This window comes from Rhincodon typus, chromosome 17, assembly GCF_021869965.1.
Source record: "Rhincodon typus isolate 14 chromosome 17, sRhiTyp1.1, whole genome shotgun sequence".
NCBI classification, from domain to species: Eukaryota; Metazoa; Chordata; class Chondrichthyes; order Orectolobiformes; family Rhincodontidae; genus Rhincodon; species Rhincodon typus.
Window position 1 is genome coordinate 18,585,604 of NC_063348.1, and position 23,847 is coordinate 18,609,450.

The 23,847-nt window shown below is 42.7% G+C and overlaps 1 protein-coding gene across 3 annotated transcripts in view; it reads left to right on the forward strand.

Moving 5' to 3' along the window:
* myrf (myelin regulatory factor) overlaps positions 1–23,847 on the forward strand; it is a 236,290-nt gene that overhangs the window by 197,995 nt on the left and 14,448 nt on the right. For all 3 annotated transcript variants that reach the window (XM_048607104.1, XM_048607106.1, XM_048607105.1), the window contains 8 exons: positions 487–596; positions 1,333–1,493; positions 7,762–7,834; positions 9,293–9,381; positions 15,847–15,912; positions 19,045–19,145; positions 22,980–23,165; positions 23,286–23,564. In XM_048607104.1, the coding sequence (XP_048463061.1) occupies positions 487–596; positions 1,333–1,493; positions 7,762–7,834; positions 9,293–9,381; positions 15,847–15,912; positions 19,045–19,145; positions 22,980–23,165; positions 23,286–23,564 (1,065 nt within the window). The remainder of the gene's footprint in view (positions 1–486; positions 597–1,332; positions 1,494–7,761; positions 7,835–9,292; positions 9,382–15,846; positions 15,913–19,044; positions 19,146–22,979; positions 23,166–23,285; positions 23,565–23,847) is intronic.

Below are 23,847 nucleotides of genomic sequence, written 5' to 3' on the forward strand. Positions count from 1 at the left end.
CCAAGCAGCATCATAGGAGCAGATGCTGCTTGGCCTGCTGTGTTCATCCAGCCCTGCACCTTGTTGTCTTGGTTTCTAGTCCATATCTGTCTTAAGCATCCAGAACCTTATCATGTTATTTATACCAGCAGGAAGGTTGGGGGGTGATTGGGGGAAGTAGGGGAAGCAGATAATGTGATGGAACACAGCAGCCCTGTACCTGACCGGACCAACACCGGGAGAATGGCACAAGGTACATTGCTCAGTCAGAGAGCCCGTGTAGAAAAGATGGGCTGAATAGCCGCCTTCTTTGCTGCTAGAAATCTGCGATTGTGGGTGAGGGTGTAACTGGAGTGAAACTGTTTAGCAAGTACCAGCACAATTCCCAATGTAACTCAGTCCTTCCATGTGAGATATTGATACCAATACTGATTTGAATTTTGGCATCATTCTTTTCCCCCCGTCCTAATGTTTGTGAGTTAATACACGATGCAATTTCCTCTTCAGGTGTTATCGCACAAGAAGTGAAGGAAATTCTACCTGAGGCAGTGAAGGAGACTGGGGATGTGGTGTGTGCCAATGGAGAGACCATCGAGAACTTCCTGGTTGTTAATAAGGTAAAGTGGCCCCCCCTGCTGGCAGGGTCAAAAATAACTCACAACCCACTATTCTTTCTATTCCCAGTAAGCACCATTTCCAATGCTACCAAGTTTTAGCTAATTATAACTGCAGTGAAGCGCTGAAAAAAACACATGCAGACTCAGTTACAAACATGACAAAGCATCTTTGTTTTCATCCATAAACCACAGGAGATCAATTAATTGTTTTAGCATTTACACTAATGTAAAAATATCTAAGTACTGATGGTCCATGGAATCAGTAACAGTGTGGAATGTTCATTTGTGAAACAAGGCTAAATGGACCTGAATCGTAAAGGCATTGAGGTTACTTAACTTACCTTTAGAAGTGATTGTGCACAGAATACTTCCTTGAGGTAAAATAGATCAGGACAGAATTTGAATTGAATTGAAGTGAATTAATGTGATTGTCACATACTCAGATGAGTACAGTAGAAACTTTCCAAGTTGCCACTTATGACACCATCTTATGTACAAAGGTACCTAGGTACAGATCCTCCAATCCAGGTTCTTAGGAAAAAGAAATTAAAAAATAAAGAAATAAAAAGTTCAGCATTGCAGAAATAAATTTAAAAAAGGAGAAATAATATGTTGGCAAGAGCAAGTTTGATCCTTCTCCTCATGTGAATTTAACTTTGCAATACCATTATAATTGTTACAGTGTAATACTTGATGGTTTTAACTTTCTTCTGGTCGTCCTCCTTGTTCCATGCAGGAACGGATTTTCATGGAGAATGTGGGGGCTGTCAAGGAGCTTTGCAAGCTGACTGATAACCTCGAGACACGAATCAATGAGTTAGAGACGTGGAGCCGGAAACTGGCCAAACTGAAGCGACTGGATAGTATGAAGTCCACAGTCAGCGGAGGAACTCTCAGGTACAGGAATGCAGTCAGAGCACTGCAAGGTCAGGGACAAAGGAGTACGTTACCTACTGACCTCAACACAATATCATTCAGTTTACTGTTTTCTCAATAGTAACATACTAACAAGTTAATGCCATCATTGTGAGAGTAGCAGGTCTTTTGCAAGAGTCCGTACATAGTGCCCCTGCCTCTGAGCAAGAAGCTCTGGTTGGACTTACTGACCATTTAAGGAACAAATATGAGGTGGAGCAACAGCCTCCTTATCCTTCCAACACTCCCTCACTATGTCCAAAGATAAAAGGTGTGTGCGAAGATACAAAATACACAAACAGTGTGAAACTTTTCAAGTACTGGCTACAATCACCACACACGAGCAATGACCAGGGTCAGAGCTTTTGAGCTGAGAAACCTTCATAAAAGACGGAGATTATGCAAGAAACTACCAAACTTGGGAAGACTGAGTGAGAAAGTGGGAAAACTCTGGGGAGAAGTGATCAGGCAGCATAAAACTTGGGTTTCAAAAGTTGTCCAACTGAAGGAGACTAGGTGGAGTGTTTTAAGGTAGGAGTTAAACGGTTAACGGAAGGAGAGCAGATCTTCAGGGATGTGATTATAAGAGGCAGAAATATAGACAGAGCTGAAAAATAGTTCTGCCAATTATTTCTAGGAACTGGAGTACTCTTTTGTAATTTAACAGCCAGGTTATGCATCCCCATTCAAAGATGATACATTCTGTGACTGGATGCAATCTGCTCCTCTAATTTCACCCTGTCAGGCTCCTTGACAGTCGGCCCAGATGCTCATGTATTATAATTATTCACACATCATGGTCTCTGCGTCTTGTGGTTTAAACACTGAGAACATGATGTGTGTGAGGTCCAGGCACACAGAGCATTCCTGGTGGAGGGGACCTAGTTGTTTATTTGGTGGCAGCTCCTGTGTTTTTTCACAGTCTGAAGAGGGGACCGTGAAATCTATTTTTAAACATACATACTTTATGCCTGGATTGTAATAGACCTACTTCAGCAAAGCCAGCCAAAGGTGCCTCTTCTTGTAGTTCTGCCTGAGAAGGGAGTTGTATGGTATGCTCACTTTTCCTTTCAAACAGTATTCAACAGCTTGCGCTTATTCTTTGTCAGATTTCTGTGCATCTCTGCATTCAGTCGCTGAACTCTTGCTGGTGGAGTTGTGCTTGTTGTCAATGTAAAAGTTTCTACATTTTCAATAAGGGCTGCATTCCCTGAATATATTCTACCTCTGCAACAAACCTCATCATCCTCAGTCAGAATTGTTGCACTCGTAGAGATATTGGAAGATACTGGAAGTGGTGACTAAGGGCTCGTGGTTTGCCTCGATCATGAAGTGAAGACCAAGAAAATAATCTCATAATCCCATGGAGCTCACTGCATACTTCGAGTCAGTCTCTGTCAGTGAACAGGATGCACAAGAACTGGTCTGCACTTGCCATCTATCTGTCTGAAAGTTACAGCCCTCAGTATGTAGAAAGTGTATATGCAGCCACGATAATGGCTGCCTTGGATCACAGTCAAGCTAAAGTATCTGGTAGTATCACCATCGCTTTGATTTTCTCAAAGGACCTCTGTAACGTTTCCTTTCAATGTCATGTATTGTGTTTTTGTAACGTGTAATCTCATTGAAATCAATGAGATTGGCCAAGGATTTTCTGATTTAGTTGACCATAACCTCGACTGTCTGAAAGTCAGTCACATGCTGAGAGACTGCCAGCTCCTTAATTGCTCTTGTCTTCTGTGGATCAACTCTGACATGGGATGCTGAAGAAACTTGATGGTCAGCTGTGAGAATTCACCTTTGTTGTTGAGCGCAAGCTCCGTTTCCCGTTTGCATTGCAGAACAGCTTGTACTCTCATGTCAAGTCCTGTTCATGTGATGTAGGATGCTTGATGTTATACCTGAAAGATTTCTGGTGCTGGGTTAGGTTTGGGGGGGGTAGGGGTGTTGTTTGCCAAAGGGTAATCTACGGAAACAAAGCCTTCCAAATGTTGTAACAAAGGTTTTGAACAACAAAGACTCATTGCAGTTGCCTTTCCTGAATACCAGCTTGTTGGTTTTTCATAGGTGAAATAATCCCTTGCTTCAACATTGAATTAACTTGCATATTTCCCCATGGCAGGAGCAGATGAGGAACTTGTCTCAGTGTAAACAGGCCCACTGGCTGTATTTCTGAACCTGGAATTACATGGTGTGCTGTATTCAGTTTTCCCTAGTTTGGTGAAAAGTTGTCAATTCAACTCTGAATTTTTGGGCTAATCTTCCCAACTTTCCATTCCTCTGCTCTGCAAACAAGTGCAAATCAGGGCGAGCAATTCTGGTTCTGAATCACATTCTGTTTCTTTGTTTGGCTCCACCTGCGTTGCATTGAGTTCTTTGGAGAGCTTTTTGCCATGAGGCAAATCACTCCCTTCTGCTGTCCCTCAAATCCAATTTCCATCCCATCTCGCCACCCACTTTCTGGAACAAGTCGCCATGCAGTGGATATCCCAAATTCATAGAAACATTGCATCCTTACAGTGTGGAAGCAGGCCATTCGGCCCATTGAGTCCACACCAACCCTTTGAAGACCAATCCACCCAGACCTACCCTCCTACCCCCTATCCCAGTAACCCTGCATTTCCCATGGCTAATCCACCTAACCTATACATCCCTGGACACTATAGGCATATTAGCATGGCCACTCCACCTAACCTGCACATCTTTGAACTGTGGGAGGAAACCAGAACACTCAGAGGAAACGCACACAGACACGGGGCGAATGTGCAAACTCCACTTAGACAGTCGCCTGAGGGTGGAATTGAACCCAGGTCCCTGGCACTGTGAGGTAGCAGTGCTAACCACTGAGCCACCTACAGTCAACATCAAAACTCAACATCATCCCTTGCCATCTTTAATAGTCTGTTGTGCACCCAGACAAGCACCATCAGTCTGGAGCTGCCCAGCAGCATTCCTGATATTTGCTCACGACATGGCAAAACATGGAAAATCAGTGCCCCACTGGAGACCCTGCTGCATGGGTTTGTGCAGACATGGGACTTTGCCTTTCCCTAGCAGTAGAAGCTATGACACAAATGCATGGCAGCCTGGCCCAGGGTTGTAAGTGGACCAGAGATGTGTCATTAGACTTATTAGAGGCTAGATCATGTTGGATGTCAATGACCATGGATGTGGGGTATTTGTGGCCAGTGCCCATGAAGCATGCCCTTGGATATTGGTGCCTCGTGTCCAACACGGAGGGTGCTTGGAGCTGAATCCACCGGGTGCTCACTCTGATCTCCATGTGGACTTTTCCCAAGATCCAGCTTGTTTGGTGCATTTGGTAGGATAGGAGGCTAAATATCAACGACGCAAGTTGGACCGTTCAAAAGGTGATAATCTCCGTCTGTTGGGACCTCAGCACTGCCTATTGAGAATGTCACCATGCCAGTTGTGAAAAGTATAAAAGGTGGTACGAGTTGCTCCAGACATCGAGATGCTTATCACTTAATTCTGCCACTATCTCATCATACACTATGTCATTCAAATCCCAATAAGATTCTGCCCAATGTTTCTAAGTTTTCTTTTCCTTAACATTGGAGGGTTCCCTTCAGTTCTTCCAAGACCTTAGAGGGAGACCTTCCCTCCAACCATACTGTTGGGAACACATATTGATATTTATGGCATATTTGGGGGAAACCAGGAGATTTGAACTATTTGGACATTCTCTGGATTGGAAATGAAACCAACAGTTTAATATGCGCTGGGGTTTATCTGCTATTTACTGGAAAACGAGTGACCTTGGAGGAACAAAAGCATCAGAAAGAACCAAAGTTGCTGCACCTGTGTCTAACTTAAAGTGCATCTTGTTTCCGTCTCTGAGGATATTAGCACTTGTTATAGTTTCTGCATGGCTCCCAGCTCTCTCCAGTGAGAGGTACATTAGTACCATGGATCACATTCTCTGATTGTGTGTCTTCTGAACAGACCTCTTGCAACAGCACTGGAAGTGGCCCATCATTCCACATGAGTGGCAGTTGGCCTCCTGGCAGGATAGCTTTCAAGTCTGTGTTTTTTCCTGCCACACTAATTACAGTTAGCTTGGCCTGACACTGGATGTCCTCCGTCTTTCCTGAGATTTTTATTTTACAGTTTTCCTTTTGTATTTTTGTATCTCTACTGAGTCAGCTGCTTTTGAGTTGGGGTACCCTCTGGCAACTCAAACACAGTTTGATTCCGTTTTCTGAACTCAGCTTGACTGCTTACTTGGATTGCCTGTGCAAACATTAGATTGTGTCTGTACTGAATGCAAGCTGACAAGGTATCATCTAACACTCCTGATTATTCTGTCTCTGAACAGATCACCTTTCAGTCTTCTGCAAATCTATGCAGGTGAAGGGAATTACATCAACACTTTCCCTTTGACATTAGTGATATAACCCACTCAACAATGATATCCTTTCTCAAATGGAAGTACGTAGCAAATGCTTTGATTCTTCATTGTACATGGGATTCTCCTTGTGTGATGAGGATATCATTGACACAGCTACCCATCATATATAACAATCGACTCAACTGCTCACTGCTCACCTTCACTGAGACCCCCATGGGATCAATATCTGGCAAACCTCTGACACCATTTTGGCTGTGCTTCTGCTTAGCTGAAAGTTGTGACCTTCTCAAGTGTATCAAGCAATTGTATAGACTTCTTCACCACTACTGTCACCTACTGACACCATACAATACTCTTCATATTGTTAGGCTAGTGACTTAATGAGTCTGCAGTGGTATGTGAAACAGAAATTTTATCGAAATACATCTTGCAGCTGGAACTTGCATCTTCCACAAGACTGGACTGTGATGGTACATCATTTCCTGTGCTAGTACATCACTTCCTGTTATAATCTATAATTAGAATTAACTAATTAACAATCCAATATCCAATAGATACATCCCATTCCAGTGAGGAGGACCATATTTCCATTGCAGGAAGATGCTTACCCCTAGTCCCACACTTCTTTCTGTCTCCAGCCTGAGATGTCAATCAAAGGAGAGTGAAACACTGATTTGAGAGGCAGGCATACTAACCAGAATCTGCCAGTAGGAAAGCTAAAAGGGACACTGCTTTGTAATCCTCTGAAAAGTAACATAGTATATGGTGCAGTGTCTGTGGGGATCATGGTCTTATCTGGGAAAGGGCAGAAGAGTGGATGTGAGGAAAGTTAGATTATCCATGATCCTATTGAATGGCACAGTAGGGTCCAGGGACTGAATGGCCTACTCCTGTTCCTATTCCTTATGGCCTTATGGTGTTCTACAGTCTGCCTCATATGAGAGACATAAGTGTAAGAATAACTGTGTTATATGAACGATTATTTCACATGCATTGTATTTTGTTCTTCATTGTTTAATGGGAACACTTATGTTCTTTTGTTAAAATAACCTAGACAGGTGTTTGGTACAAGCACATTCAGTGTTTAACATGTTTTTACCGCTCTGGTGTAGAGTATCCTTGACATTTCTGTTGCTTTTGCTGTTGTCAATACTATCCTGATTGCACAATAGAACATGTCTGTGCTGTATCCTGTGGCTGTGCATAAAGGATGCTGTAGATTGGATCTTAGACATCAGTGACATAATCGGCAGCTGGGACCTGTCGATAAAGGCTGCATCTCCCTCCCCAGTACAGACGTGCTATGTGGCACTTACATTCGAGCATGTACATTTAAACAGGTTCGGGGAATGGGAGCTGGGGAATGGAGAGATGGAGGCGTGGGAGAGGGGACAGTTGGGGACACAGTAGCAGAGAGGAGAGGGGGTGATGGGAGAGTGGGAGGGAGCATGGCTGAGGTGGGAGCCTCCCCGTGCCCCCACCCCTGTCCCCCGCAACCTCCTGTCCTGCTAACCCCGATCCCATAGCCTTATTCCTCGCCACTGAACCCTGTTTCAAAATCACACTTTTTCTCTGCATGGTGCAGCTTTTGCAAAAGGTTCCCCTACATAAATTTTACTTAATGACGTAGCGGGTCTGAAATGGTGCCCTTGCAATGTCATGGGTGTCAACAGACCTTGCCTTCCATCCAACTGGCTGTAGCTAGGTATGTAGAAATGGCCTTAGGCCTCCAACAACTTTAGAGGGCACAGTGCTGGCTGGCACTGATGCACTTTGGCACAGTGGGCATCAGCTATTAGACCATCGACCCCAGGGTGTTCATTACAAAAGAATACACCTCTGTAATTGCATTCAGCAAACACTTCTGTTTATTTTCAGCCAAACTGGCAGTCATTTTAGTCGAGCGGGAAGTGGACCACATAAGAAAAGACATCCAAAGGTTGGCAATAAGGTAAGGATTTAAAAGTAGGGTAAGAAGTTACTTTTTTCTGCCTGTTTGACTTCAACTCTCCCTCAATCACTCTATGTTTTAGTATTTCCCTATCGGGAAATCCCAGCATAGCAGCATGAGAATTTAAAATCATTTTAAAAATTAAAAGTCAGAATGAAAACCGTCAGATTGTCATTAAAAATTCAATTGCTTTACTGATGTCCTTTAAGGAAGAATATCCATCCAGCCCAGTAACGTACCACTTAAGCTGCTTAATTGTATTAAGCAGGGTAACAAATGGGTAATAATTGCTGGTTTTGTCACTGATGCCGATCTTCAAAATAACTTTTTAAAAGGTATGCTGTTTTGCTTGCCAATTTTTTCTTTGCACCTCTGCCAATCCACTTTTATCAATACCTCTATATCTAGGTATATCATATGTATACCAAGTATATCTTAATCATTTTCTGTTTAGTTCTAACAGCTCTAGAAATTATTTTTCATTGAAAATCAGTTCTGAGGCTAAATGAATCCTATTACAAATGAAAATTAAACTCAAATAAACCAGAAGAAGTATGAATTGTGGATGATGAACAGAATTTCTGGTGTTTTAAACTGAATTGACAACAAGTTCCTCTAATAATGATTGATTCCTTTTCCCATTTAATACCCTGCACCTCCCCCCCAGCCCCTCTTCATTTTGATTTAATGAGTGAATGCACTATTGTGTGTGACTATACAGGGCAGCATGGTCCCAGCTTCTTGATGTTTTGAATTTAGAACCATAGAATTCATACAGTGTGGAAACAGGCCATTCGGCCCAACGAGACCACACCGACCCTCTGAAGAGGATCCCACCCAGACCCCTCCTATATCCCTGTAACCCTGCATTTCCCATGGCTAATCCACCTAACCTACACATCCCTACCCATCATGGGTAATTTAGCATGATCAATCTACCTAAGCTGCACATTTTTGGACTGTGGGAGGAAACTGGAGCACCCGGAGGAAACCCACACAGACATGGGGAGAACATGCAAACTCCACATGTCTGCTTGGTTTCAGCTGCATTACATGTCACCAGTAATTCATGTGATGAAAAGTAGTCCTCAGGTTCCTGGTGCTGAAAAAGAGTTGCCAGGAGTTAATATCCTGTGATGCTGTACACCTCCACTTCACATGAATTGAACAATTGAAAACATGTAATCATAAAATAGTGTGTTGATTCTCAGTGCACATACTTACACATGAAGCATGGAGAGTGTCTGGTGTCTAAGAGAACAAAACTAACTCTTTTTTTAAGATTTTGTAAAGGCTAATGGTATTTGGGATTATGTTTCAAGTTGCTGAATCTTTTGTGCTTGACCGACACAGTCATAATTTGGACCAGGCTTTTCAAGTTACCTGTAATTATAATTTAGATGTATCTATAACATCGACAGTCTTCCAAAGGTAACCCTTGTGTGTCTCCGTCCCCAGGCTCAGTCCAATCCAGCAGACCATGGTTGCCTCAGCCACAGGTTCCTTCAGGGCACTATCATAGCTCTCGTTATAGTCATGGCTTTCAGGTAAGGATTAAGGCTATCCAAACGTAACTTGGTTCTTGCAATGTTCAGATCCAAGTATTTGCCTAAGGCCTGTCCTGTTAAATTATCCTGTGGTAGTCAGGATCATAGAGGAGCCTCGACAAACACTCAAATGTGTATATACCGTCCACTTTTGGTTCACTAGAAGACAGTGCTCCAAAACTGTACAAATGTTGCAATTATTGTACATAGACCTTCTCTACTTCACACACCTCCTAATTTGATCATTATCACCTAATAGCCTATAGCATCTCATAGTCCAAGCTTGACAGCCCACATCCCAGCTCTGATATTACACCGGATTTCACCTCCCCATTCCAGTATGCCACAGGATCCTACACCTCAATCCTGATATCACATGGGATCAAAAACTGGGAGAATTGTAAACTATGAGGAGGACAGTAGAGAATTTCAAAAGGACTGACACATGGGTGGAATGGACTGATGGGTAACAGATGAAGTTCTATGCAGTGAATTATGAGGTGATACATTTTGGCACAAAGAACATAGGAACACAACACAAAACAAAACATACTATTCTAAAAGGTGTGAGGGAACAGAGATTTGGGAAATGCTCCATCTAAGATGTACAGCCACGCAACCATTCAGTGGGTCCTTGCGTATGGCTGCGGGAAAGGTTAGAGGGGTCAAAGGATCTGGGTGTATGCACAAGTCATTAAAGATGGCAGTGCTGTTAATAAAGCAGGAGCAGAGGATAGTGGTAATGTCACTGGACTAGTAACCCAAAATCCCAGGTTCTAATATTCTGAAGATATAAGCTCAAATCCCACCAGGTCAGATGTTGAAATTGGAATTCCACAAAAAATAAAACCCATCCAATTCACTAATGCCCTTACAAGAAGGAAATCTGCTGCCTTTACCTGGCCTGGCCTACATGTGCATTCAGATCCACAGTTGACTCTGAACTGCCCTGTTCAGGGAGAGTTTCCTGGACTAATACCTGGAATGGATGGGGAAAGGTTGGAGAGGATTGCAAGCAGTATAAGACCACAAAGGTTGTAATGAACTTCTGTAAGACACTGGTTGGACCTCAGCTGGAGTATTGTGTGCAGTTTTGGTTACCACACTATAGGAAGGAAGTGAATGCACCAGAGAGACTCCAGACAAAGTTTGAGAATGGTTCCAGGATACAGCATTTCAGTTATGAAGAAAGATTGGAGATGTTGAGACTGTTTTCCTTGGAGAAGCAAAAGCTAAGAGGAGATTTTGAAAGAAGGTTTTCAAATTCATGAGAGGTCGAGAGAGGGTAGATAGGGAGAAACTGTTTCTGCTCATAAATGGATTGAAGACCAGAGGACACAGTTTTAAAGTCTTTTGTAAAAGAAGCAAATGCAAGTAGAGAAATTACTTATTCACTCAATGAGGTGTTAGTGTTTGAAATGCACTGCCTGGAAATGTGGGGAGGCAGGTTCAACTGAAGCATTGGATAGTGAGGGCATTGTTTCTATTTATATCATTATTCAATATGCAGGGTAACTGGGATAAGGCAGCAGGAGATTGCTACTAATTCAAACTGCTCAGAGAGCCAAATGGCCAATTTCGACATCATAAAAATTTAGAGAGGGCCCCGCTTCAAAATCTCAATATCCCAGGGAATATCACACCACCAGCTCCATATCCTACAAGATCCCACATAACCATCTCAATCTTCCAAGCCCCATCTCATCCCACAGGATCTCATATCACCACATCAATACCACTAACCTCACTGTCACACAGGATTCCATATCTCAATCCTGACTTTCACTTTATTTTTTCTACGGACATGGGAAACACTAGCAAGACTTGCGTTTATTGTCCATCCCTAATTGCCCTTGAGAATGTTGTAATGAGCCATGATGATGAGGTGCTGGTGTCGGACTGGAGTGGACAAGGTCAGAAACCAGGGTGTAGGCCAACAGATATATTTGAAAACACAAGTTTTCGGAGCCTCGCTCCTTCTTCAGGTGTTAGTGAGAGAGGTAGCATCATACTCAAAATTTTTAAGTAAGAGATCAAAGGGTCACACCACTGATGAAGATGTACTAAACAAACCTAAGATGCTGTTAAATTCTTAATCAGTTAGAAGGTTTTAATTGATTAATATGTGTATGTAAATCCCTGAATTCCTTTCAAGTCACAGTCCTGAGAGAACTAAAGGTTTTATCAGTGTGAAGAAGAGGTGACCTTTTAGGTCAGACAATGGAGACAGTGTGAGGCCTTGTTTAGAAGCTGTTTGTGATTTGGTTTGGAGTCAGACTGGTTTTGTTTCTAAAGTGGGAATTTATAAAACACCATATCCATTGACTGTCTATAAATTGTGTGCCAACACAACACAAAGTAAACACACCTGGATGCTCCATCATATCAGGTAACAGGACCCTGGTATGAGAACTTCTCTGGCTATGTCAAGGGCATCTTGAAACCCATTGTACAAGGAACCCCCAGCTTCTGTCGCAACACTACAGACTTCTTACAGAAACTCTGCACCCATGGACCAGTCAAACCAGGAACATTCCCAATAAACGTTTTGGTACTCTACACCAGCATGCCCCACGACAACGGCATCGCCGCAACATCCTCAGTACTCAATACCAACAACTGCCAATTTCCAGATGCCATCCTACAACTCATCTGCTTCATCCTCGACCACAATGTCTTTACCTTTGACGACCAGTTCTTCACCCAGACACATGGAACAGCCATGGGGACCAAATTTGCATCCCAATATGCCAACATTTTCATGCACAGGTTCAAGCAAGACTTTTGCTGCACAGAACCTCTGACCATTGCTATACACCAGATACATTGATGACATTTTCTTCCCTTGGACTCATGGTGAGGAATCACTGAAACAACGACATAGCAATATCAACAAGTTTCATCCCACCATCAGACTTACCATGGACTGCTCCTTAGAATCAGTCTCATTCTTGGACACACACATTTCCATCAGGGACACACCACCGCAAGCCCATGGATAACCTCATGGTGCTGCACTTCTCTGGCTTCCACCCTAAACATATTAAAACAGCCATCCCCTACGAACAAGCCCTGCGCATACACAGGATCTGTTCGGATGAAGAGGAACGTGATGGACACCTGAAGGTGTTGAAGGACACCCTCAAAGGAATAGGATATGATGCTCAACTCATCGATCGCCAGTTCTGACATGCCACAGTGAAAAACTATAATGACCTCCTCAGAAGACAGACACGTCTGACAGTGTACCCTTTGCCGTCCAGTACTTCCCGGGAGCGGCGAAACTACATAATATTCTCGGTATCCTTCAATACATTATCAATGATGATGAGCACCTTGCCAAGATCTTCCCTATGCCTCCAATTCTTAAAACAACCGCCAAACCTTAATCAGACTATTGTTTGCAGCAAACTACCCAGCCTTCAGGGCAACATCGACTACAACACTGCACAAGCCTGCCACGGCGACCTCTGCAAGGCATTTAAGATCTTCAACATGGACACTACCATCACACGTGGGAACACCACCCACCACATGCACGGCAGATGCTCATGTGACTCGGCCAACATTTTCCATCTCATACGCTGCAGGCAAGGATGCCCCGAGGCATGATATATTGGCGAAACCATACAGACACTACAACAACGGATGAATGGACACTGTGCAACAATTGCCAGACAGGAATGTTCCCTCCCAGTGGGGGAACACTTCAACAGTCAAGGTTATTCAGCCTTGGATCTTCGGGTAAATGTCCTACCATGCGGTCTTCAGGATACACGACAGTGCTGATTTGCCAAGCAGAGGCTGGTAGCTAAGTACAGTACCCATGAGGACGGCCTCAACTGCGATCTTGGGTTCATGTCGCACTGCAGGTGACTCCAGCACACTATAGACTCTGTCTCACACATGTACACTCTCTGTCTTTCTCACACACACACACTGTCACTCTCTCTCTCTCTCTCTCTCTCTCTCACACTCACACACACACACATACACACACACACACAGACTGTCTGTCTGTCTCTCTCCCACCCATACACACACACACACACACAGACTGTCTCTCTCCCACCCATACACACACACACACACACACAGACTGTCTCTCTCCCACCCATACACACACACACACACACACACGTGAATCTGTGGGGTGAATTTGTATTTGCAGATACATTCTAGTTTGTTCAAAAAGCACACAATTTATAGACAGTCAGTGAATGTGGTGTTTTATAAATTCCTGCTTTAGAAACAAATCCAGTCTGACTCCAAACCAAAACACGAACAGATTCTAAACAAGGTCTCATACCTAACATGCATTGTCTGACCTAAAATGTCACCTCTTCTTTATACAGATAAAACCTTTAGTTCTCTCAGGATTTGAAAGGAATTTGGGAATTTACATATACATATTAATCAATTAAAACCTTCTAACTGATTAAGGATTTAACAGCATCTTAGGTTTGTTTAATACATCCTCATCAGTGGTGTGACCCTTTGATCTTTTACGTATAAATTCTGTGTCTGATGCTACCTCTCTCACTAACACCTGAAAAAGGAGTGAGGGTCTGAAAGTTTGTGTTTTCAAATAAACACGTTGGACTATACTCTGGCGTCATATGATTTCTGATGTTGCAGTGAGTAGCATTCTTGGCATTAGCAGTCTAGTGGTGTAGGTACACCCACAGTGATATTGGGAATGGAATTCCTAGTGACAGTGAAGGACTGGTAATGCATTTCCAAGACAAGGGTGATGGGGTGTGGCTTGCAGATTATGATGCACCCATGTGACTGCTGCCCTTGTTTTTCCTGATGGTACACATTGTGGATTTGAAAACTGCTATTTGATGAGTTTCTGTAGTACATTTCATATACAGTAGACACTGCAGCCACCAGTTACTAGAGTTGGAGGAAATGAATGTCTAAAGTACTGGATAGACTGCTGAGTTATTTTGTTCTGGATGCAGTTGAGCTTCTGGAGTACAGTTGAAACTGCACCTATCCAGGCAAGTGATGAGTATTCCTATAACGGCTGACTTGCGTCTTGTATATGTTGGGTAGGTTTTAGGGAGTCAGAAGGTGAAGTATTCACTGCAGAATTCCCAACCTCTAACCTGATTTTGTAGGCAGAGCCTATAATGCTGGTGCAGTTAAATTTCTGGTCGATGGTAAACTCCTAGAATGATAATAGTTGAGGATTCAGCAATTGTAATGTCAAGGGTTTTGGTTTTATTCTCTGCTGTTGGACACCATCATTGCCTGACAGTTGTGTGTGTCACACATGTTGTTTGGCACTTCAGTCCAAGCCTGAAGATTGCCCAGTTCCATTGTTGCTTCAGAATCTGAGGAGTTGCAAAGTATAATGAGCACTGTTCAGTTGTTTATGAACATTTCTACTTGGTCCCACCTTTCTGTTTCATCAGTGTGAGTTAAACTTGAGAGTCCATTCCAGAAGTGAAGTCAAAAACTTGCTGTGACACTCAATAGAGCTTCAGCTTACAGAGATAGCAGGAACTGCAGATGCTGGAGAATCTGAGATAACAAGGTGCAGAGCTGGATGAACACAGCAGGCCGAGCAGCATCAGAGGAGCAGGAAGGCTGACGTTTCGGGCCTAGACCCTTCTTCAGAAATGGGGGAGGGGAAGGGGGTTCTGAAATAAATAGGGAGAGCAGGGGAGGCGGATAGAGGAGAAGATAGGTGGAGAGGAGACAGACCGGTCAAAGAGGCGGGGATGGAGCCAGTAGAGGTGAGTGTAGGTGGGGAGTTGGGGGGGGTGGATAGGTCAGTCCAGGGAGAACGGACAGGTCAAGGGGGCAGGATGAGGTTAGTAGGTAGGAGATGGGGGTGGGGTTTGAGGTGGGAGGAGGGGATAGGTGGGAGGAAGGACAGGTTAGGGAGGCGGGGACAAGCTGGGCTGGTTTTGGGATGCGGTGGGGGAGGGGAGATTTTGAAGCTTGTGAAGTCCACATTTATTCCATTGGGCGCCCCCTTGACCTGTCCATCCTCCCTGGACTGACCTATCCCCTCCCTACCTCCCCACCTACACTTACCTCTACTGGCTCCAACCCCGCCTCTTTGACCTGTCTGTCTCCTCTCCATCTACCTTCTCCTCTATCCATCTTCTATCCGCCTCCCCCTCTCTCCCAATTTATTTCAGAACCCCCTTCCCCTCCCCCATTTCTGAAGAAGGGTCTAGGTCCGAAACGTCAGCCTTCTGCTCCTCTGATACTGCTTGGCCTGCTATGTTCATCCAGCTCTACACCTTGTTATTATCAGAGCTTCAGCTTGTCTTCAACTATTGAGAGAAGTTAGCCCCCTCTAAAACAATGTAACTTTCATCACCATTTTCTAAAAGCTGTAATAGAGGTTTTTTTCTGAGATATGTTAAAGACCTCCAGTGACAGGATCAATGAACTTCAATCTCTAGTCTTTGAAGTAAATTTGTGTTTTTTTTTCCTCATCAGTGTAATATCCATGTCAACCCTCTATGTACTGAACTTGCGCAATGATGACGGGACAGAAGCTAATCGGTGAGTGAATGGAACTTTGAGTCTCCAGAGCAGTGAGAAATCTCCAGACTCTCTAGGCAGGAGACACATGAGGGGGATGGGAAGCTCCAGAGAGACCAAGCTGAATTTTGCCCTTTATAGATTCATGATGTGCTTCAAGAGATTCACTGAAGTTGTGATCAACTCAAAAATCCAGAGATGTGCCAGTTAGGTGGATTGACTATGCTAAATTGTCCATAATGTCCAGGGACATGCAGGCTTGTTGGATTAGCCATGGGAAGTGCAGGTTTAAAGGGATAGGGTAGGGAGTTGGATCTGGGTGGGATGCTCTTTGGAGGGTCAGTGTGGTCTCAATGGGCCGAAGGGCCTGCTTCCAGACTGTAGGGATTCTGATTTAAAGTTGTTACGCTTGTATTGAAATCTTTTTATCCTATCAGTTTTAGAGCTTGATGATCTTCTAGATCCAGTTCTCTAATGTGTATGAATGCAAAAATTAGTTAAACTAAACTCTCATTGTTACCAAATCAGACTCACAGTAACTGTGTTAATTGATCAGGAAGCTGGTACAAACCTGCAGTGAGAATATCAATAGACTTGACTATTGAAACAAACATCCAGACAGCACTGTAATGATGAATTGATGTGCAGTCCACTACCACCCTTGTCTTATTGTATTCCCTTGTCTCTCGTACTTGACTTGTCCCTAACTCCAAGTCTCTGACTAGAGTAAAGCAAAATCACTCCCCTGGAACTCCACGTTATTTTAGATATGCATTAACTCTTCTTCTTCCTGTTTGTGCCTCTGTCTTTGCCTGTTTGCCTGTCTCTCTGTGTCTCTTTTTCTCTCCCCCCGTCTCTCTTCCTCCTCCCTCACTCTGTTCACCCCCCATCACAGCCCCTCTCCTCCCCAACGTTCTTCCTCTACTCCATCTCTTCCCCCCTCTCTCTTCCTCTCTCAAACATTCATGTGTACCTATCTATGCATCTACCATTGGTCGGCAACATGACTGCAGTCTGTATAAAGGTAAAATACTGTGGATGCTGAAAATCTGAAACAAACACTGGGAATGCTGAAAATCTCAGCAGGTCCGGCAGCATCTGTTGAGAAATAAACAGAATTAATGTTCTGAGTTTGGTATGAATCTATTTTCAGAACTAGGGTTCTGTTTCTAAGATGGATGGAATATAACCATTTAGGAAACTTTGTTTTAGCTCTATAAAGCCCTGGTTAGACTGCATCTTGATTGCCGCATCCAGTTCCAAGCACCACACCCTCAGAAAGCTATGTTAGACTTGGAAGAAATCCTGTACAGATATATCAGAATGTTGCTAGAGCTCCAAGGATTAGATTATGAAGGAAGATGACAATAAATAGGTTTGTATTTCTGGAATGGAGTAGGTTAAGAGGTGATTCGATTGAGATTATTCTGATTTTGAAAAGCGACAGAATCAGGTGGACAAAAAGGTATCTGCAGTTGGGGGAGTTAGGACAAGGGGACATGACCTTGAAATCATATCATTACAACAATGTCATTCAGGAAGGAAGGAAGGAAATGCTTTTTCAGGCAAAGGAGAGCTTTTTATGTGAATCTCTTCTACGAAAAGCAGTAGATGGTAGCTCATTTAGTGATTTTAAATCTGGAATTGGTAGACTTCTGCTAGATGGAGTCAAGGTGGATAATGGAGTGAGATATAGATCAGCAATTATTTCATTGAATAACTATTTGGACTGAAAAGGTTGCATTGCCTCCAAACTTTCCATTGTTTATCATAAGTATGTACCTGCTTAGAATCTACCTTTTCCTTTCCTTTTCTAGACCTGTCTTTATCTCTGTTTTATATATTCATCACCATGGAAGAGATTTAACAGATTTGAGGGCCTCGCTGAATATATTATCATTTAACAGAAAATGGGCTGGAGATTGAGGTTGGTGGTCACACTGCATGTGATATTTGTGAAAATGTGACTTCTCCAACTCAGGTTCTGTTCCTTGACTTAGGCATGTAATTTGAACTGACACTTGAGCTCACTACTGAAGGATGGCAATGCTTTGGCTATATTAAACTTCAAGCTCTGTGGATTTCAGTAGATATTGAAGGATACTGTAACTGAGGTGCTAGGAAGCACAATGGCTCAGTGGTTAGCACTGCTGCCTCACAGCGCCAGGAATCTGTGTTCGATTCCATCCTCGGGCGACTGTCTGTGTGGAGTTTGCACATTCTCCCCGTGTCTGCGTGGGTTTCCTCCCACAGTCCAAAGATGTGCAGGTTAGGTGGATTGGCTATGCTAAATTGCCCATAGTATTCAGGAATGTGTAGGTTAGGTGGGTTATAGGGGGATGGGTCAGGGTGGGATGCTCTGAGGGTTGGTGAGGACTTGTTGGGCTGAAGGGCCTGTTTCCACACTGTAGGGATTACATTTTCTATGAATTCATCTGGTGTCCTAGACATGTGCTCAGTAACAAAAAGCATCAAAACTGGCTTTATTGCTGATTTTCCCCTTGAATCATGTTACATCTTACTGTGTGCAGGATGACTTGTGCTATTTTTACGTAAGTCACCAAATTTCAACTTTATCTCTGAAGTACCTAATTGCAAGTGATTCTTTCAGTTCTACCCAAAGAAAGCAAGTCAAAGCCATCTGTAGGGAGACTTCCGCTTCAGAATTTGTCTTAAATACATGACAAAACTGTCTGAGGAAGGGTCACCGGACCCGAAACGTTAACTCTAATTTTCTCCTTCACAAATGCTGCTAGACTTGCTGAGCTTTTCCAGCAACTTCTGTTTTTGCTCCTGATTTACAGCATCCATAGTTCTTTTGGTTTTTATTTAGTGCCAAACTGTCTCACCTGGTGCCATCTCACTTATCTCAGAATCAGCATACTGCCTCTGCCCTTAAGGATAATGTCTCTCCGATATTTTAAAGTGACCTTCTTACAGATCTGAATTGGAATTATGGGCTTCAGGTATCACTTCATCAACAGGAGAAATGGAAGTGAGGGAAGAAAGCAATCCAGGAAAATCTTGGCTCCCAGCTGGCTGGGAATTTTTCAGTTATAATTGTTGAGATTCTGCTATAAATGAATTCACGAAATTACCTAACCATCCACAATTATTGTGCATGTTGTATGATTGTTTCTTTTTGATATGCAGACCATCTGCTAATGTCTATCCATATACAACCTCGAAAGAAAGTCACTGGCCGACAACGCCTCTTAGTGCACAGGGCACAGTTGCAGCTCACCAGCTGCCAGGTACGTTATTCTCATCAGCTTTTACTGATGGAGGCTGAAATTGGGACTGGACAATGGGATGCCATAGTAAAATAATCACATGGAAAATTATGCCTACAGTTTCCCAGTCTGTGGATCGTGCTTCCTGATCTAAGTTTGCATGCAGAATATTAGCTATTGGCTACCTGGAACACTTTTAAACTCTCAGCTGTACTGCACACACTGAGTATATTAGACTTGCCACACCATACATGTGGTAGTTACACCAAGGTGATGATGATTTTCTGCTGTAATCATGCACACCTCATGCTGAAAAAAGCTATAAAGTAATTTTAAACTGAAGCCATTTGTGCATAGCTTTAATTTCTAGAAATGATTTTAAACACAATCACTTAATTTGTTTGCCATTAAACTTACCTACTAAACCACCAAATGCAAGATCACCCACCCTATCTGTAGTATAAACTGTTACTAATAATTAGACAACAAAAACACATTGTTAACTGTTTGTTGATGTCATATTTAACTCTAAAATGAGCGTCCAGCCACATATTCACACCATCACCAGGACTGCCTGTTTCAAGCTCAGTAACATTTCCTGACTTGGCCTCAGTTTCAGCTTGTATGCTGTTGAAACCATCATAAATGCCGTTGTTACCTCAAAACCTGATTATTCCAATATAGCCCCAGCCATTATTATTATCCCAGCTAATTTTATTGTTAGACAAGTCAGATCTCAAACTGAATTCAGGCTTGATAGATCATAATTTGTTTTTTTTTAAAACAATGTGCTCTTTTACTGAATCACAAGCACAATAATGCTGCAGATCTGATTTTAACAATAAAACAGAAGTTTATTTCTCAGAAGAAATGAAAATATAATAGAATAAACTAAGCTATTTACAATAGCACAATTTCAAAGAGTTCAAAACATGTATAACAGTGCAATATTCCACATATCCCAACAGCATCCTGTTACAGTACTGAACCAGAGAGAATTCCCTTCTCTATCATATCTATAGGCTTGAGTTGACAGTTGCTTTTAATTCCCAGTCTTCAGAGTCTGATAATCTTCTAACTGAAAGCAAGCTAATGCTCTTCAATGTTTACTCTGTCTGCTTGTAAAACTCTCCCAATGCAAACAAATTCCCAATACACTTCATGAATCTCTCTCTCTCAGGTTGGTATTAATGAAAGCCTCCAGAAATACTGATGAGTTAATCATTAAACCCCTTAAGAAACACAAACAAAAACCCACATGTCACTAGTTCAAAATCTAAACTCTAAAATATACGATATTAAAAAATATATAAATCATACCTTACCTTGTATTATATTCACACATTCTACCTCTATAAACCTAAGGTCATTGAAATCTCTTCTGTCCATGTCCTCGTGAACACTAAGTGCAGTTCACCCATCAGCCCTTGTGCTCACTGGCCTGTAATGGCTCCTGGTCGAGAAATTCTTGATTTGAAATTTCTCCTCCTTGCTTTTAAGTTACTCCATGTTCTTACTCTTCCCTAAGTCTGTAGACTTTTCCATATCCATGACCCTCCCAGATATCTCTGCTCATCTAATTCCAGTCTCTTGAGCATCTTGAATTTACTCACTCTGCCATCAGTGGCGTACTTTCAGTTGCCTATCGATAAACTCTGATCCTTCCGACTTAAACTTCGCCATTTCTTAACTTCTCTTTTTGCCGTCCTTTAAGACCATCCTTAAAACCTATTCTTTGATCAAAGCTTTTGACCGTCTGCCCTAAAATCACCTTGTGTAGCTCAGTGACAAATCTCTCTTCTTGTGAAGCACATTTTATTGTGTTAAAGGTGCCATGTAAATTCAAATTGTTGTTGTAAAATACACAGATTGACATCAGCGCTAATTAAAGATTTGATCCCATTGGTATTGTTTAATTAAAGATTTATCTGGGGCACATCTGTTTTCAGGCAGCAGTTATCCTCTAGATCCTTGGTTGAGTCTCACATCAGTTTCTCATGTCTCTGTTGCCTACTCCACCCAAAAAGCTTTGGCTCTGGCCTCTCTGCTTCTCCCTCTCTCACTCAATTCTTCCGTTCATTTCCCATCCGTGCTTTCCCACCTGATTTTATTCCACCTGTCCCCAAACCTAATGCTTGTTCCAATCTTGGCTGTGTCTCTTCACTGCTTTCTTAAGTGTAAAGCAAATTATATTTTGAAAGCATTTGGTTTATAATGCGGTAAGCACTTCCAAGATAAATTCTTTGCTTGCTGTTAAGGAACAGGCATTTGCTCATGCTTCATTGGTTGAAAAGAGATAGGGTGATAATGAAGGATCTGAGGAAGGGTCCAGACCCGAAACATCAGCTTTCCTGCTCCTCTGATGCTGCCTAGCCTGCTGTGTTTATCCAGCTCTACACCTTGTTATCTCAGATTCTCCAGCGTCGGCAGTTCCTACTATTTCTGAGGGTGATAATGTAGTAGGGTAGGAGTGACCACACGGAGGGTAGGATGTGAGACAAAATGGAGTTGAGAAAAATGAGAGAAAAGAACATTGGAAGAGAATAAACCACAATAGGAGACCAAGAGGCTTAAGGGCGACTGGGCTTCTTCTTCTTACTGCTTATTCTTGAGTTGAACAAAGCTGGGATAAGGAAAATGCATGCAAAAGCAAAGGAAGAGGGAGAAGATGGTGCTGGGATAGTCAGAGGGCAAGGGATATACAAAGTGGCAGGAGTAAAGGGGTCACAGGAGGGCAGGAGCTAATGGATAGATGAAGGAGGTGGGTTTTGAGCCAGAAAATAACTAATCTTTTCCAAAGCCATGTGCTTATTTTTCAGTCTGGCTGCTGCACTTTTGACAGCACCAGGATTGCAAAGTGGAACAAACCACTCTGTGACTTTAACATTACCCATCGGCACCAATCCGGTTCCAGATATGTGATATTGACATCCAGCTCCACCATCCCATTGCTTCCTTCCACAATAGCAATTCGCTGCATCAGGCTGCAAGTCAGAAAATAGTTGACAAACCGCATCTTCTAGATCAATGTGAAACCACTGTTTTTGGCTCCCCACTATGTCTCTCTCCTCTTTCTTCCATTCACCTGAGCAGAAACAGTCCTTGTAAGACTCTCCTTGGTGCTGAAAGATTAAGGGAAACTAAAGGGACATAAATGGTGTGGATGAGATGGAAATTACTGAGAGCTGCAAGGCCAGATGACCATTATCGGATGACCATTGCACACCAGTCACTTCTCTGCACTGAAAAGAAAAGAGAAATTGAAGCTGGAGAGAGAGAAACAAAAAGAAATGATTCTGGGATTCATTTCCTTGAACTGTCTCAACCATTAGAGTGAAACATGTATGAAAATACCAAACCCTACTGACAGTTTATTCCATTTCCTGTAACAGCCAACCCATGCAGTTGTTCACCTACAATAAATCTGTGTCCCGATTTTCTGCTTGTTGGTAGAAGAGTGATCAAGATGATGTAGGAAACCGGCAGATGAAGTATATATTCACTATTATATGTGCACTGAATTCAAGTACATTAAAGCCTTGTAGGAGTACAGATATAGATACAGGAGCTGACACTGAGACATACATGTACAGATGGATGGCACAATTACCTTTTCTCAAGAGGTTCAAGAGCTGACACTTAACCTACACAGGCTGTACTGTAAGAGGAGGATGTGAATCATTTTTGTTTACTTTGTTTGAATTGAAATGGATTTGAGCTTACAATTATTTTTCCTGAAGCACTCTAGTGTGTAATGTTTTATTTCTGCCTATTGGAATTACATGAATAGCGTTTTAATTGTTGATAAACTTGCCTCACTTTTTTATGTTGCAAGTATTTTCTTTCTTTTTGCAGTTGATATACCTTCTCCTGCTTCTCCTGTGTCCCACACCCCTCGACCACTTAATCTCTGCTACACCCTTCCGTGTGAAGTACTGTGCTGCCCTGTTAACTCTACATATCCACCTGCTAGTAGCATCCTGCCAGTGACTACCAACCCATTGACCCCTTCATCAACCAGCACTAACCATTCCACTGCTGGTAAGTGTAGATACCTTTCCCTCCTCAGGAATAGCACATTCTTTTCTTTTATGTGTTGCACAATTGAAAGAAAATGAAAACACTGGTGTTCTTTTTAAAAAATATTCTTGGTGATTCCAGATCAAACTGGCTTATCCTTTACCAGCAATATCAAAGCCAAATCTTCAATAAACGAGAATAGGAGTGGCTACAGCAGCAGGCAGACATCTCCCAGAGATGGGGTTAGCACCTCCGGATCAAGTTCAAACAGTTACAGCCCCACACCACAGATCACCAACATCCACGGCAAATCAAAGTTTCCTTCTCGTTATGCCAGTACACAAAATAAACTGCCCAGGTTGCCCGCAAGAAGACAAAGAAGCACTGAGCAAATGGATGTTACCAGCAACAACCCAGACTGTGAGTTATATATACACTGATATCATGCGTGCTTGGCTATTTCTGATATACTTTACAATGGTGTGCATTAGAGCAGACAGTATATGTTGCAGGGAAAGAAACAACTGTTCAGTCAAGTACAGCAATGGCTTTGTAGCAAGTTAGTTAGGTTCAATGTAGTTTGTACAGTTTTGATTCAGTTCAGCATGGGTATGAGCTGCAGTGCAAAATAGCTTCCAGTCAGGACTAATTGGCACCAAACTGTAATCACAGAGAGAGAAGTTGAGATGGCTGTCATGGAAAA